The sequence below is a fragment of the Bubalus kerabau genome, chromosome 1, assembly GCF_029407905.1.
Source record: "Bubalus kerabau isolate K-KA32 ecotype Philippines breed swamp buffalo chromosome 1, PCC_UOA_SB_1v2, whole genome shotgun sequence".
Lineage (NCBI taxonomy): Eukaryota > Metazoa > Chordata > Mammalia > Artiodactyla > Bovidae > Bubalus > Bubalus kerabau.
The window spans coordinates 26,457,464-26,474,918 of record NC_073624.1 but is presented as its reverse complement, the minus strand read 5'-3'; the positions used below and the strand labels follow the sequence as shown (position 1 = coordinate 26,474,918).

The 17,455-nt window shown below is 34.1% G+C and overlaps 1 protein-coding gene across 10 annotated transcripts in view; it reads right to left on the bottom strand.

Moving 5' to 3' along the window:
• ATF7IP (activating transcription factor 7 interacting protein) overlaps positions 1–17,455 on the bottom strand; it is a 115,564-nt gene that overhangs the window by 50,398 nt on the left and 47,711 nt on the right. For all 10 annotated transcript variants that reach the window (XR_008711426.1, XR_008711427.1, XM_055570752.1 and 7 more), the window contains 3 exons: positions 10,078–11,561; positions 1,767–1,850; positions 277–422 (listed from right to left, as the gene is read on the bottom strand). Coding sequence is in view for 8 of the 10 variants with exons in the window: in XM_055570752.1 (XP_055426727.1) it covers positions 277–422; positions 1,767–1,850; positions 10,078–11,561 (1,714 nt within the window). In the remaining 2 variants the exon portion in view is untranslated. The remainder of the gene's footprint in view (positions 1–276; positions 423–1,766; positions 1,851–10,077; positions 11,562–17,455) is intronic.

The following is a 17,455-nucleotide window of genomic DNA, read 5'->3' as shown; positions in this document are numbered from 1 at the left end:
GTTTTGTATAAAGCAAATAAGAAGTCATAATTTCTCTCCCATTTTGATGATTATTATCGTATCTTTAGAAAAACAAAAACAATTTAGCTTCAAAAGAGTCACAAGGAATTTTAGAATTAAATTAAGGGTAATAAGCCCAATCACTTTCTTCAAGTTCTTTGTTTCTAAGAGAAATCTGAATATGTCAATAAAATACAGAGTAAAGTCAAAAACCTAGAAGAATAAAGATGGTGGTGCCTTTTATTTAATATGGTTTTAACTTATAATCTCTAACACCTTTTGTAGCTTCTGGTTTATATCTCCTTTGGCTGTAATCTTTACTTGAAATTCTGCCTCATATTCCTCTTCCAAATATCGACGGCGTTTGGACTGTATATTGTCCATGTCCTCTGACTTAGAACGTTTTCTTCTAAAGAATTCACCTGAAAAGAAAAAGTAGGTGTTTTTATTAAACACCAATTAGATGCTTTTATTATAGACTTTAATGCTTATTTTCCATCCTCAGGAAAATATTATTTCTATCTACAAAACAGCATTCTCAATCATTTGCTTTTGTGATCAGAAAAGTTAGTAGATAGCTTTTAGCTTTAAACCTGAAATGATTTTCAATATGCTAAATAAGAACTTCCTAATGGCTAAATAAGCAAATGGACGAACAACATGAACAAAGAACATTCTTTCCTCAAAATCTTCCTATTAAGATGGAAGATGAACTAACAATATGAGATCATCTCAAACTCATTCCTTTTAATAAATTCTATATACAACATGAATTCTGACAAAATACAGCATTCATTCACAAGTCACAGATTTCTCAGCATGCATTCTCATATCACATACTTCTACAACTGTGCATAGCTTTAATTATTTAATTCTTTCCCCTCAGTAATATTTTTTCCTCACTAAATTTAGGAAAAATTCTTCCTTAATCATTAGCCTTAGGAAAATAACATATCAACAGTTACTCTTAACATATCTTAAGAAATTGCAAATACATATTGATAAAAATAATAAAATTAATGTTATTAGGAAAGCAATTTGGTAAATAATAAATATTCAAAGACCTTCACTTAGAAATTTGTTTTAAATACTGACAACACTCATGAGATCATAAGCAAGTTTTATCTGGTTTCTTTTTGAAAGAAAAAAAATATAAGAAAGAAAATATTAAAATCTCCACACTTATTAAAGAAAAATGGCTATATGTGACCATAAATTTTCCTCTCTACCTCACCCTATATCCATATCTATGTGCCTGATTTAAAATCCAATTCTATTCCACAACTTTTCTTGTATTATAACTTACACATGTACAGATGGAGAGCAGTAAGACAGAGAGTTACAGAATACCAATTTCTTGACTTCTGGTTCAGTGATCTTTCCGTAAACCTAATGACATTCAGTTACATTGTTTTCCCCTTCCCATAAAGCTTAAGAACTTTAAATAAACTGACATACATACTTTCATTAGCCATATAGGAATTGATCTAAAAGAAAATCTAAAACAACTTCTCTCAAGATATTCAGATAGTATCTTACTAAATAGTAAGCTTAAATCTTTCTTATGGAACAATGGAAAGAATAAACAAAACAATAAAGCACATGAAATAATTAACATTGAGTTAACCATCAACAAAATGATTTTACTGTGGCTTACTTAAACTGAAAAATTTTACAATCATTTCATGGACAGAAGAGTCTTTTCTACAGCCTTAAAAGCAGAAACAATTTTTAAAACAATTTCAGGTTTGCTTGTACATGCTTACTTTTCTCAGAAGGTCTTTCATCTTCACGTATTACTTGTTCTTCCTCCTCAGGTTTGCTGTCCTTTTCATTGCTTTCTACTTGTTCTGTAACAAAAATAGAAAAGGAAAATTTCTTCCAATATAATTTGTCAACAGTTCATAATAATTTATATTTTTGGTGTAATTATCCAGCTAATGATATTTTATGAAATCAGTCTCAAAATGTAAAATATTGGGAATTAAAAAAGGAGCATGAACTGGTGGAAATCAATGACCAAGTCTAGCTTTAAATGTTCTTGCAAGTACATAATAAACACTTAACATGGAAAAAAAATAATTTTGATTTTAAAACAAAATATCTTAATAATTTACTGTCATCAATAGATGTGAAAACAACTACTATAGTGCATTTAGACTCCTTTATATTCAGCTATTAAAACTAAAACATTAGTTGTGACTAATTACAAAAAAATACACAAAAAATTACAAATTACTGACAAACTCAAAACACCTAATATTTTTGACCACATAGGCTGAATCACTATTTTAATGGTTATGGATAGGTAAAGTCTATCCTAAAGATATCTTTTATCCTAAAGATAAAAAAAATGTTTTACTAAAAAGTATTAGCTACTTCAATACCAGTGCCAACAACTAAATTAGCTAGGTGCTTGACATACATTACTTCTTATCCTCCAAATAATCCTACATGATAAACAGTATTTTTGCCATCATGTAGATAAGGAAAGTAACATTCAGAAAGGTTAAGTAATTTTTGGGCTTCCCAGGTGGCACCAGTGGTAAAGAACTCGCTTGCCAATGCAGGACAGTAAGAGATGCAGGTTCAATCCCTGGGTCAGGAAGACCCCCTGGAGGAGAGCATGGCAGCCCACTCCAGTATTCTTGCCTGGAGAATCCCATGGACAGAAGAGCCTGGCTGGCTTCACAAAGAATAGAACATGACTGAAGCAATGTAGCACAGGTAATTTTCACAAGAGGCATATAAAAGCTAACAATTAAAGAACGCGACCAAAAAATATTTATAAAGATATCTATACAACTGCAATGTTATAACAAAGAAAATTCCACAGGCACCAGAAATGGCCTTTGGTCAACCAATTTATAGCTCCTCAACTAACTCAATCATTTAGGGGAGAAGAACGAATCACTAATATACTTGGGTTCTATTTTTCTCCCTTATATCCTTTAGCTTCAATAAAACATGCCATATTTCATCATATACTGCAACCAAAATTAAATAAGCAATGATGTGCATATAGCACTATATAAAGATTCCGATAAGGCATTTCTGCTTCAAACACCAGGATTTTAGTTTCAACAGCCCTGAGTAGTGTGTGTGTGTGTTAGTTGCTCAGTTGTGCCCAACTTGTGATCCCATGGACTGACTATAGCCCTCCAGGCTCCTTTGTCCATGGAATTCTCCAGGGAGTAGAAGCTGAGGTTAAAAAAAAAAAAAAAAGGAATTTTTAGGTGAAATTCAACAGGCAAACACGAGGATCACTGATGAACCTATTACAATATTTTTCACACTAAGATATTAAAACAATAAATCTGTAAAACATGACAGTAGTAAAAATAAGAATGTTAACACAGTACATATAAAGATTATTGAGACTATTTTTAAGCTTTAAAGTTTAAAGTATTAGAAAATTAACTTCCTATTTACCACCCTATGCTCATGAGAAATGTTTTTCAGATTTCATCCTTCAACCTCAGTTCCATGAAATCAAAGTTTGTTTTGCTCCCTTGTAGACTACACACTCATTACCAAGCATTTACTGTATTTACTTTTCCAAGTTTTCTTGTCTTTAATACTAAGGGTGGTGACTCCCATAGTTTCCTAGTTTCCAGAGTAACTGGGTTGCTTAAGATTAAGATTTACAGTCTTAATTCAGCAAACCATCATACCACCAAAGGACAAAATTAGCCTTGTAACTTCAATCGATCAGAAAACAGCAGAGCAAACTGGCCTGGTTTGGTCTGCCTGTCTTATGTGTATGTTACTCTCCCTCTTCTCCAAGAGAGATGTCAAGCTAAGCTTGCGGTTCCTTCATTTTATTCAAAAAACTCCTCTTATCATCCAATTCCCTTTTTCCAAATTTGTTTAGAAGATGAGACTATATTCTCAATACTTAAAACACTTATTAGGACTTAAAAATAGACAAAGAGAATTAAACTTTAGGCTCGAGTTTGACTTTATTAATAAAGAATCTGGGATTAAAAAAATGGTATTAACAGAATCTACAGAAAGGAATAAGGCCCTATCTTTCTTTAATTTTTGTTGTTGTTGTTGTTTACAACGCCTATACAGAATCTAAGTGAACTTGCATCAACTCAGAATAATAATCAAAAGCCTATGTACACAGGTTTATATATAACTTAGAGTAGTTTCTGGGATTCCTAAAACTTCTCCAAATACTTAGGTTAAGACTGTTTTTGTTTTTTAGAAGCTGTCCTCATCCACAATTTCTGCTGTAATCCCTCCCATCTTGAGTACAGCCTCATATATTGGCATGCTTTCATATGCATTTCTATCTGTGCTATTCTTTCCTTTCAACCAGATGAGACAGTAAATTCCCTAAGAGCAGGTACCAAACCTTGTAATTTTGGTAATCCTAAAAACCTTGGGAGAGAGCTGAGACAAATCTTTCTGATGACAGTTACCTTTAATATAATTCCATTAAATTACAGTAGAAAAACTGTGTTGTAGAGGATAAGAAGACAGAATTTATATCAGGGGTTACTTCCCCATTTTCAGAATTACATGGAATAGAACTCTATTCCAAAAAATATGGACAAAACCATTGCCCTGGGTCACAGTTGACAAACATTTTCTGTAAATGGTCAAAACATAAGTATTTTCAATCTTGTGGGCTCTATGGTCTCTGACACAACTGCTTGATTCTGTGCTTACGATGGGAACTACTGATAAAAAAAATATGTAGTACCTAAACAAATAGATGTGGCTATGTTCCAACAGAACTTTATTGGCCAAAACAGTTAGGGCTTATAAATCATAGTCTGCAATTCCCCGCCTTAGATTAATGTCTATGAGAAACACTTAAAACAAAAAGTTCCTACAGACTAACTAAAGACAATATAATCCACACACACACACACAAAATGGGCAAAGAAGATAAAACAAGCAATTTATAGATACTAGGAACATAAATTGGAGAAGGCAATGGCACCCCACTCCAGTACTCTTGCCTGGAAAATCCCATGGATGGAGGAGCCTGCATGGATGGAGGAGCATGGCTGCAGTCCATGGAGTCGCAGAGTGGGACATGACTGAGCGACTTCACTTTCACTTTTCACTTTCATGCATTGGAGAAGGAAATGGCAACCCACTCCAGTGTTCTTGCCTGGAGAATCCTAGGGACGGGGGAGCCTGGTGGACTGCCGTCTATGGGGTCGCACAGAGTCGGACACAACTGAAGAGACTTAGCAGCAGCAGCAGCAGCAGCAGCAGCAGGAACATAAATAGCCAATGTAAATGTCAACCTCACAAGACATATTAAATGTCAGAAAAATGTGGCATTACTGGTAAAATGTCTTTTTCAGAACATTTTTAAAGGCTTTGTTTAACTAATACAAATTTCCAAATAATGTATCTTCCACAGTAAGTTTTTCTGCTCCCTTTTAAAGCAAAATTGGGGGGCAAACTTACATTTTATTATCTTCAATTCTCCCATTCTCTCTGAAATTCAACTTCAAATAGGCTTTCAACTCCACTGCCCCTTGTCAAGGTGACAAATGACCTCCAGGTCATTAAATATTTCTCTTCCACCTTAACTGAACAGTTTGTTTGTTTGTTTATGTATCTATTTGATACATAAATAGAGCTAGTTCTTCCTTCCTTCTCAGAACATTCTTTACTTGACTTTCTAAGACAACAAAATCTCCTAATTTTCTTTCTAGCGGAAGCTCTTTCTTGGTACTCTTTGCTGGTTCTTCCTCATCTCCTCAATCTCTAATCACTTGGACCTCCTCTCACTCACTTATGTCTATATGGTCATATAGACATTATCTATGTGTGCATGCTTGGTCATGTCCAAATCTCTGAGAACTCAAGAAGTGTAATCTGCCATGCTCCTCTGTCCATGGAATTTTCCAATCAAGAATACTGGAGTGGGTTGCCATTTCCTACTCCAGGCATATAGTAATGTATCTACTCCTAAGTATTCCTAGACAGTCCAAGCTTCTGCCCTAAAATCCAGATATATATCTAACATGGGCAACAACAGCCATCTGAATCTGATCTTCCTCTCACATTTCCCTTTCCAAAACTGGTTTTATCTTTGATCTTCCTCAATGTCTTGATAAAAAAATCTGCAACTTCCACACCAATGTATAGGAATATGAGGTTCCATAAAGAAAATCCAAATAGGTTAAGACAGTTGAATATTAATGGGCTGAGATAATAAAGAATTTTAGCTGAACACAGTAAACAGTGAAAACAAATTATCAATAATTTTAATTGTCTAAACCATGGCAATTCTTTTACCTTCCCTAAAGCAAAATTAGACAGAAATCTTAAATTCTATTCCCATGCAATTATCCTGATTAGCATTTATGATCACTTAATTTATCTTATAAATAAATTAACTGAAGATGAGATGGTGGATGGCATCATTGACTCAATGGACATGAGTTTGAGTAAGCTCTGGGAGTTGGTGATGGACAGGGAAGCCTGGCGTGCTGCAGTCCATGGGGTTACAAAGAGTTGGACATGACTGAGTGACTGAACCAAACTGAATTTATCTTAAGGATTCAGTAAAAAGGGAAAAACAAATCAATCAGATATTTTTAAAATCTGAAATAATATCTGGAACGAAATTATGTCAGAACTTAGTATAAAATCTTATTTACTCTCAGATTATTCTCCTCAAAAATATTAAGAAATAACAATGTTTAAAGAATTTTAAAAAGCCAAGTAGTCAGAAGAGCTCTCCCTTTCATTTCTCCATAAGAAACAGAATGACAAAGGCAAAAATGGAGGGAAAATTTGAGAATACAGTAGCTTGAAAGCTAAGGAGAATTTCAAGAGAGAGGGACTGTTATTAAGAGATCATTTAAGTATGAGAATAAAATTAAAAAAAGGATGCCCCTGGATTTAACAACAGGACCATCAACATCAATCCTCTGAGAACAATTAAGTAGGAGGCTGCTGCTGCTAAGTCACTTCAGTCGTGTCCAACTCTGCAACGTGGAAATCACAATTCAACTAAGTTAGAGAGTAATAGGAAGAGATGAAACTGCTAGCTTTGTTAATGTAACTTGAAGAGTGCCAGTGAAGGACAGGAAAGATAGAACAGTAGCTAGAGGAGAGTATAGGAGGAAAATACATGAAAGGCGTAACTAATGTGTACACCTCCTCTAGTGTTGCTGCAATGTTCCCACAAAGAAACCTTTCTTTTCCTAGCCTTTTTACACAGACTATGATTTTAAACATTTAGTGAGTATCAGTTATTATACAGTAGGAATAGCTGCAATCGTTTTAGGTTTTTCTATCTTTGTAAATCTGAAATAGCTTTTCTATTTGCTTTCTGATATCATTCATTATTTTTTATTGATGCTAATATACATCATAACTGCTACATTTAAAACAAATTTGCTAAAGAAGTGTCTGAAATAATAAGAGTTTTATGTTTTCCTACTAGTACAGCCATAAGCATTAGTACTTAGAGGGAAAAGCCAGATTTACAATTCTGTGTTCTGAAAATACTAAAAATTAGTCAAGAATAAAGAACCTGAAGAAAGCAATACCTCGACAGATGAACAGCAACAAATATGACATGAAACAGATTCTACCACCACATAAAAAGAACAAAGAACAGATAAGAAACTATACTTTAATCTACAATAACAAAATTTCCTTTGGATTCGGGGACAGAAAATAAAAGTTCAGTTACCAGCTAAGAAATTAAATCTATTACTAAACTTACTCTGTTAACAGCATACAACCAAATAAAAGTCTAAAAGTAAGTAACCAAAAATAAACCCAACTCTGAATTTTCAAAGTATGCAATAGGGATAGCTGAATATTCATCTTGCTGCATTTAACAGCACTGTGTGGGAGGGATAGTCTCCAATAGCCTAGATTCTGGAATAAAGGTAAAACATATAAAACCATTAAAGCTTCAATTTGCTCTAACTTTCTTATATTCACTACCAAAAGATATTTTTAATACTACTCTCTCTATACTTACTGAGAAATGAGTGAAGTTCACCCTAAACACTGTTACTTATTATCTTTCCAAAACGTAAATTTGATCATGTTATTCTCCTCTCCTTGAACTCATTCAATGGTTCTCCAGTGCTAGTATGTTTTGGCATTATATGCAAGGTCCTCCATGATACACTTTTCTTTATATTATTTAAAATATTCTTATATTTCTTATATTACAAATTACTTACTTAATTCCACAAACATTTACTGAGCACTAACTGTGACCCAAGTATTATTTTGACCTGATTATGATGGCTCAGAGCAGAAGTGATAGCAGTGAAGATGACGAGAAGACACTCCATTCTAGATCTACTGTGCAGGCAGCAACAACAGGATTTCCTGACAGACTGGATATAGAACATGAGCCAAACAAAAAAAGAATCGTTCCAAGATCTTTGACCTGAGCAAGTAGGATGCAGTTGCCATTAAGAGGGATTATCTTCATTAAAACTCTACGATACACAGATAGTGAAAGGAAAGTGCTTCCCTGAATACATCTGTATCTCATAAAGTTACTCTCCTCTAAACTCCCAGCCTACCAATTTAACATTATTACTGTATTCACAACCTTGTATTTAATGGCCTGTGGTTTAATTCTTGTCAGAATCCTCAGGGCAAGTAATAAATTTTACCTTTAAATCCCCAAGCCAAGAAGAACCTGGCCTTTCTATATATACAGGTTTAATAAATGAATGAATGCTCTTTGGAAATGAAGTCATCTTTAATAAGGGGAAAGTTTCTACCTCCAAAAGAAATGTAGGTATGATATATTGGAGTGGGGTGGGGGAATCCTGTGTCTTGTCTTTTTTTTTTTTCTTCAAACAAACTAAAACCAAATGCTATGTTTCTTGTTACAAGGTCACTCCACTCACAGGGCTCTAAGGCTAAGAGAATGTGACACAATGGAAACATAGAAGTACTCATGCCAGTGTGAAAGTAACTGAGAAAGTTTCACATGGGAATGACGCTTGAGTTTGACCATGAAACCAAAGTAGGATTTTCTCATTCTCCCTTTTTCTCTAGCAATAACAAAAGAGATGGGAAAGACAAGCACTGACCAAATCATGAAGTTTATACAGTTTTTATATAAGGAGTCTGAAATAATCCTAAATGTAATAGGGATCTAACCAAAGAGAGGAACATAATCAAATAATAGAGATCTAAGTTATTAAGAGATCATTTAGAAAATGAATCAAACATTAGGTAGAATCTAGAATGCTTAGGAAGCAAATGGATAGTCTTTATCAAACATATAATTAGGCCTCCAGGTTTCTGAATTCCAGCAGTGATGGTATCATTCCCTGGACAAAGAATATTAAAAAAATCAGATTTCAATTGGAAAATTGTAAAATGGAATTTGTCACACTTGAAGAAAATAAATTAAATAGTAGGCCTTTATAATAGATTCAAAGTTATTCAGTTGGTAAATGATAGCAAGAACAACTTTTAGAATTTTGATTAATTATGTACTGGAAATTGTTATATTACAGTGTTATATTGGTCCATCTTATCTCTATTTCCAGTCTACAAGCTTCTTACGGGCAAGTGTAATATTTTCTACATTTTTTATCTCCCTTCTCAGCACTTTACATAATGCTGCTCTCAGAGTGCATCTTTGTTAATTCTGAATTCTGTGAAGTTAAGAACCTGTCAAGTTAGAGTATTCTGCTGCTGCTGCTGCTAAGTCGCTTCAGTCGTGTCCGACTCTGTGCGACCCCATAAACGACAGCAGCCCACCAGGCTCCCCCGTCCCTAGGATTCTCCAGGCAAGAACACTGGAGTGGGTTGCCATTTCCTTCTCCAATGCATGAAAGTGAAAAGTGAAAGTGAAGTCGCTCAGTGGTGTCTGACTCTTAGCGACCCCATGGACTGCAGCCTACCAGGCTCCTCTGTCCATGGGATTTTCCAGGCAAGAGTACTGGAGTGGGGTGCCATTGCCTTCTGCAAAGAGAGTATTCCAGTCACCATCATTCTCAACTTCCTCTGTAACTAAAAGAAACTTAAAACTTTATGAGAATGTTTAACTAAGCAGTTTATTAAAGCTAATCAAAATCTTTAAAATTTAAATAATATGCTAACCTGGAGAGCATGTCTCATTTTGTGATATAACTTCAGACTCATCCTTTTCACCCGAGATATCCTCTTCATCAGAGAGGACCAAGAAGGCTTCTTTTGGCAAGCTCTCACTACTTTCTTGTTTAGATGGTGAACCAAAAGAACCTTCCATCTTTTCTTCCAAATCTGGATTTGACTCATCAATTGGAAGGAGAGAAGCTTTAGAAAAGCAAGTGAGTTCATCTTCAGCAGGTGCAAGCTTTTCCAAAATAGGAATGATTTCATCTGTCTCCATAGAATCTGTATTTTCTAGGATATTCTCATTTTTGTCATCTTTTATAACATCTTCACTAATGGTTTCTATAAGGTCTGCAGAATTTTCTTCTTCATTCTTTTCACTGTGGTCAATCTCCACACTGCTAGATATAGCCTCCTCTCCAAGAGCAGATTCTGTGATTGCATCTTCTTCTAACTTCTTTTCAGGAGACAGATCTGAACAAATAATTGTATCATCTGTTTCGAGAGCTTCTGCATCAGCATCACTATTACTATCAGCTTTATTTTTCTCATCAAATGAGAAAATTTGATCTAACTTTTCATCGTCTCTATTTTGTTGAAGAAAATCATCACCTTTATTGCTACTGGGCTCTGTACTATCAGTTTCAGGAACTGCTTCACAGGCTGGTACCGAACTTGGGTCAAAGGTCGGGTCAAAGGCTGTCTCAGAAGTTGGTTCATCAGAGGCTGGATTACCAGAGGCTGAATCACCAAAAGCTGGATCACTAGAAGGCAGATCACCAGAGCCTGGATCATTAGAGGCCAGTGATTCAGAGGCAAGATCACCAGAGGCCGGATCATCACACGCTGAATCACTGGAGACTGGTTCAGTGGAGACTGACTCACCAGGGACTGGTTCACTGGTGACCTCTTTAGAAACTGGCTCACTGGAGACCAGTTCACTGGAGACTGTTTCACCAGAGGCAAGATCACCAGAGACAGGGTTATCAGAAGCAGGATCACCAGAGGTTAATGTTTCAGAGGCCAGGTCTCCAGAGACAGGATCTCCAGACCCCAGACCTCCAGTAGCCAGATCAGAAGCTGGATCACCAGAAGATGGTTCAGCAGTCAGTTTAGAGGCTAGATCTGGACTTATATTATTTGCAGACAAAGGTTCACATTTTAAGTCATCATCCTGCTTGCTTTTTACATGAACATTTAAGGTACAGGGTGTTTCTTTCCATTCTGCTTTACTTTTTTCAGGGTCAAAACAAAGATTCTCAATGCCATTCACCTCTTCCTTGTCATTAAGATAGTCCATATTTTCCAAAGGTGAGGTTGGGTCCAAATCTCCATTTTCATGGTTGCCATTTAACAGCTTGACATCAGTTTTCAATAGTTCTTCCTTGACCTTGTACACTGCTTCAAGTTGCTGACGATCACTCACTCTCATTGTTTTTCGAGCCTTAAAGACTTTTTTTTGAGGTTCTTCTATACTATCCATTTTGAATCTTTAAAAAAAGAAAGAAAAAGAAAGAGTTCAACAATTGAAACCAAAGCCACCTAATTATAGACTTATTGCAAATTGATCTTAGAAGCAAGCACCACTTTATGTAATTTTAAAGTAATTATAGAAAGCATAATTATTTATGCTAATTTATTTAAAGCATAACACATATAATGCTGTGTATTAATTTTTATATTTATTGAATTTATATAACATAAAATTGATAATAGGTACAGTTCATAAGAAATTAATTACTAGGCAATGTTAGGGGGAAAGTAGTTTTCATTCTCAGTAAGCTAATGGATTCAGAGTATGGAGGAGAGAGCGTTAAAAAAGTACATGAAGTAAAAAAGAAGTTGTCATAGGAATAATAAGAGAATGAAAGCAATAGAGGAATGGGGGAGAGGTATAGAGGTAGGGGAAAAAAGAAAGGAGAATTAAGGAACATAAAGAAATATTACATTTGCAACCAGAAATATCTAAATAACTGTTAACATAATGTAACAGATTATTACATAGAAAGTGAAAAGACAACTTACAATAGAAGAAAATACAGTTGACCCTTGAATAAATGTGGTTTGAACTTTAGGGGTCCTCTTAAAACTTGGAATTTTTTTTGATAAATACATACTATACGACTACCTGACCCACTGTTGGTTGAATCTGCAGGTACAAAGGGCTAACTATTAAGTTACATGAGGATCTTCAACTGTGCAGGGGTTCAGCACCCCAGTCCCTACATTTTTCAAGGGTCAACTGTATTTGCAAATCATATATTTGCAAATAATATATCTGATAAGAGATTTACATCTGGAAAATGTAAAATACTATTGCAATTGAAAAATAACAACAACAAAAAAAACAACTTAAAAATGGGCAACAAACTTGAACAGACATTTCTCTGAAAGATACAAAAAAAGACAATAAGCAATGAACATAAACAGATGCCTCACATCATTTAGTCATCAGAGAAATGCAAATCAAAACCAAAATGAGGTAACATCTCACACACACCAGGATGGCTATTATCAAAAGAAATAATGAGTGTTGGTAAGAATGTGAGCAAATTGAAACTCTCATACAATGGCAATGGGATTGTAAAATGGTACAGCTGCTTTGGAAAATAGTCTGGCAGTTCCACAACATGCTAAATATTACGCATTAAATTTAATCTTTCTTTTTTGTAATGTATTCATGTAAAGCTATAAATTTCCCTCTAAGCGCTGCTTTAGCTGCATCTCACATTTTAATGTGTCATATTTTTCACTGTTCTATTAAAATATTTTCTAATTTCCATTGTGATTTCTTCTTTCATTTGTGAGTTATTTAAAAGTATATTTCTTTAAAAGGTAGTAACACACAACTATGTGAGTAGGCTCTTTAAAATATATATACATAAAGTCAATTTCATTAATAAAAAAATGAGGCAGTGTAGATTTATAAGTCACTAAGCATTGCAGATTTTAGGCCTAATGAAGATGTCCACTTGAAAAAATAAATTAGCACCCTAAGACATAATTTCTCAAATTGTAACCTTATTTGAATAGGGGTCTTTGCAGAGATAATAAAGTTAAAATAAGGTCATTAGGGTGGGTCCTAATTCCATATGATGAGTGCACTTTTTAAAAGAGAAAAATCTGGACACAGACACATACATGTGAGAACACTGTGTGGTAACTGGAGTCAGTCACAAGCCATAGCTAGGAGAGAAATACGGAACAGATCCTTCCTTGGCGTCATCAGTGAGGGCATGGCCCCCTCAGCACCTTAATTTCAGACTTCTAACTGCCAGAAATGTAAGACAATACATTTCTGTTATTTAAGAAAAAAAATTTTTCTTTTTCAAGCAATGTGATTTATCATATAAACAGAAGGTAAAAATAAACAACAGATTATCTCAACACAGAATATTCATTCTACAAAATTCAAAACTGAGTCATAATTAAGCTCTCAGAAATCTAATAGAAGTAAACAACTAAAATCCAATACAGGTTATCTACAAAAGAAAATTGCAAATATCATACTAAATGGTAAAATAGATCAGAACTAAGATAAGGATGCTCTCTATCAATGTTTCTGTGTGTGTTAACATCTGGCCAGTTCACATTTGGTCCTAGAAAAAGACAATGTTGCCACTCTACAGTGGAATAAAACAAACATCCTTTTAAGGACTAAGATATACAGGAATCATGAATATTGCTTTTAAATGGATATTCACTTAATATCACCATTACCAGTATGAATGATGCTAGGATATACTTGCTTGGAGAAGGGAAAAAAGCAGCTCTGAAATCTAGGAATTTAAGGTTCAAAGCTCAGTGTTATTATAAATTGATCTGATGCTTATAGCTAAGCCATGTTGGACTTAACAACCTCAGCATTTAAATTAGACAAGGTCACTGTGCAACCCAGCAACACATAAATTACTAAATATCTTCCCCTTTGACTAAACAAGTGATGGTTACACTTTTTTTTTAATCACTTGTGGTTTTACCCTCACTGTAGTTTGTCTTCCTTATAGATAACAGTTACTGAGATAGTTACTGAGCACAGAATTGCTCCTCCCCTCCATCACTTTCTGACAGTACCTAATCCAGAGTAAGGCTCTCCTGCCTCAAACCCTTCCAGCAAAACCCAACCTATACTATAAATAAACCCTTTACCAGGTTTTTTTCTAATATCCTCCTACTGATACGCCTCAGTTTCCCCCGATGTGAGCATTCTCTCTCACTGCAACAAATAATAAACCCAACTTTTCAATTACAGGTATGTTCCTGATATTCCATCGTTCCTCTAGCTGAAAGGCACAAAACTATGGCCCAGCCTATTTGCTGGAGGCCCGTAAAGCTTGAGAATCAACCATTTTATCACAGCACTTCTAGACTGCAGTATAAAATCTGCATTCATACTATTACCGTAGGCCAACTACTTATATTTCTTAGTCTTCCTAGGTTTTTAAGTTATACAGCTGAGTAAAACTATTTATAAAAACTACCTTAAAATGAGAAGAAACATCAAAGCAAAATTATCATAGCACTATTTTTAAGGATTATTAAATGCAGCTACAATTTAAACTTCAAAATTTTCCCCACCTACAATCCATTTTAAACTCACTTACTGAAAAATGTTCTGCAAAGAAGATACAATGCAAGTTTTGTAGACATTTTCCTTGCTGACTCCAAACATAAAAATGATTAAATTTATAGTACTAGGAGTGTGGTTACCCTTTAAATATTTTCAAATACTGAACTGCAGTTCTTCTGGATTTTGACATTGTAACAGCCACATTTCTCAGCCGTTATATACATAACTGGTTGCTGTTGCCAGATGCATTAAAAACAAACATTCCTCTTTTTTAAAAAGCATATTTTCATAATTTTTAGTAATTCCAGTAAGAACATGAATTCTGCCAACAGAAACATGTGCTTTAGTTCTAACTCTATGTACTTACTGTGTGACACAGGGCAAGTTACCTAGCATTTCAATGTTTAATATCAGCCACCTTAAAAAGGGAATATCAGTACCTGACACAGAGGTTGCACTAATGATTATGAGATTCTACACATTAAGTGTTTGGAAGGCAGTTAGCACTCAACAAATGTTATTGTAATTGTCTATGTACATTCAGGATGTTTTTAGGCATACAGAATCTGAAACAAGTTTCTCTTAAATATTTTTGGTAGTTTGTATATGAATTAGAAAGTCTACCATGTACACATCATGTTCAATGTTAATTGCCACCAAGTAACATTTAATAAAAATAAATGTTATCAAAGCAAGCTGGTTTTATCAACAAAATTGCCATCAATACAGTAAAATAAAAGACTATACAAAGAATTACAGAATAACTACCATGTATACCCACAAGGGCGCACACTATAGCCATTTACAGGATCTTTTAAGGGTTCTAAGTAAATATAATAAATAACAAAGCAAGAAGGAAGTAGCATGAACAACCAGCTCAAACTAGTTCAGCCATATCTATCCAAACCAATCAGCAGTAAGTTTTTTTAAATCTATTTTGCATAAATAATGTATATTTAAGAAAGACACAGCAGAGAAGGGTGTGTTACCTGCAAACAAGTCTCCATTACTATATGACTGGAACAAAACATTTCTAAAGATCATTTTAAATATCGTCATCTGGAACTGACATATCATTCACAAAACTATACTACAAAAGAAATACTACTTTTTTAGGCGGCAACACTACAGTCATGAAACTCTCACAGGACTGCAATTTATTTTCATAGGAAAAGCACTTATATTTTACAGCAGAAAGTGTCTGCCATATCTAGAAGCAAATGTGTAAAATGTAATGAACTACTTCTCCTGAAAACATTTTTCATAAGGAATATAGTAAGAAAAAAATGTTTTAAGTCCTTACTTTAATGTTTAGATTCAAGAATTGTGGGGAAATATCACCACTTTAAAAAAAAAATCTTTTTCTACAGCATTAACAAGAATTTCACCTTTACTAAAGGAATTTATATTTAAATAACCAAGAAGGGTATGTTACCTGCGAATAAGTCTCTATGGCTTGGGATTTTTTTTTTTTTTTTTTTTCAAATTTTGGGTAAATTATTTTTAAGGAAAGCCCAATAAGCCTCTTCTTTAAGTGAAACCATTATTTTCTTCTCTGCTTCATCCCCCTCCACCCATTCCTTTCACACTCTTCTTTCTAGCAGAGATTATAGCTATGAAACAACAAAGAGAAGTATTACCAAAAGCTGTAATGTCTTAGCCTACAATCTGCCTGCTCAAAAAGCTCAAGAATTTAAGTGGCTGTTCAAGAGCTGCTCACAAACTCAGCCAATCAGCAGCCAGCATTCTGATTCCTGCCCAGCAACAGGAGTCAGACAATAAGGTCAGAAAAACATAGTTAAAACCTGGATTCACAACACTTCAGTGAGGTTCTTTGTCTGATAAAAGTAATCTAGAACATAATTGCATAAAATTCTAAACCTATAATGTGCACAAAATATACCACATAAATAAAACAGAATAAAAGGTGTAAATCTTATTTATCTTCATTTAAAGAATGTTTCCAGAAATATAAATCCATGCCCTACCTGGGGAATGAGTCAAATATGGACAATACATAACAAGAACATACATCTCTACACAATGGGTTAGAATCTGCAAGATTCAACTGTAAATTTCTTTTTAAAATTCCATAGTCTTTAACGTATATAAAACATTTATACTAAAAATCCAGCAAAATCTTAAATCCAAATAACTAACAAGATTATTTTCATATCCATCTATCCTTATCGTTATAGATTTCCAATTCCAAAAGTTAATTGTATTCTGGACCCAAAGGTTAACTATGGATAGCATTATAAAGTGTTTTGCTGTCTACTGCACTGAACTGACTTAGTTTGATTCATTTAATGAAATTAAAATGTGATTCTTAATAACCTGTATTAAGTGTTTTAAGTACAATTACTATATTCTTTTCACCTTAACTGCCTTTGGCAGCAGGTTACAAAAAGGTTATGAGCTCTCCCCTTTTAAAGAAATAAAGCAAATATATATACTACATAATAAATATTCATGTAAATTGAAGGGAAATTTTTTCTACATGGTATCATTCTAGTCCTTTAAATATAAAATTATAAAATAAAAATAGGAAATCTGTTATCAGAATATTTTTTCTCAAATTCACTACCTATGAGATTTTTAGTAGTAAATTTTTTAAATAAACTTCATTTTTTTCTCTTTCAATTACAGAGGAACCTTGTAATTTTTCAAACATACCCAAGAGGGAGCTTGCTGCAGCCATACTCTTAGTTTATATAATCTCACCATAGGAAAAATAAATCAGCAGCTGCTTGAATGCTTCAGTCTTGTGAGAGAACTGAAATTCACTGTTTGATTGGCTTAAAGCCATAGCTG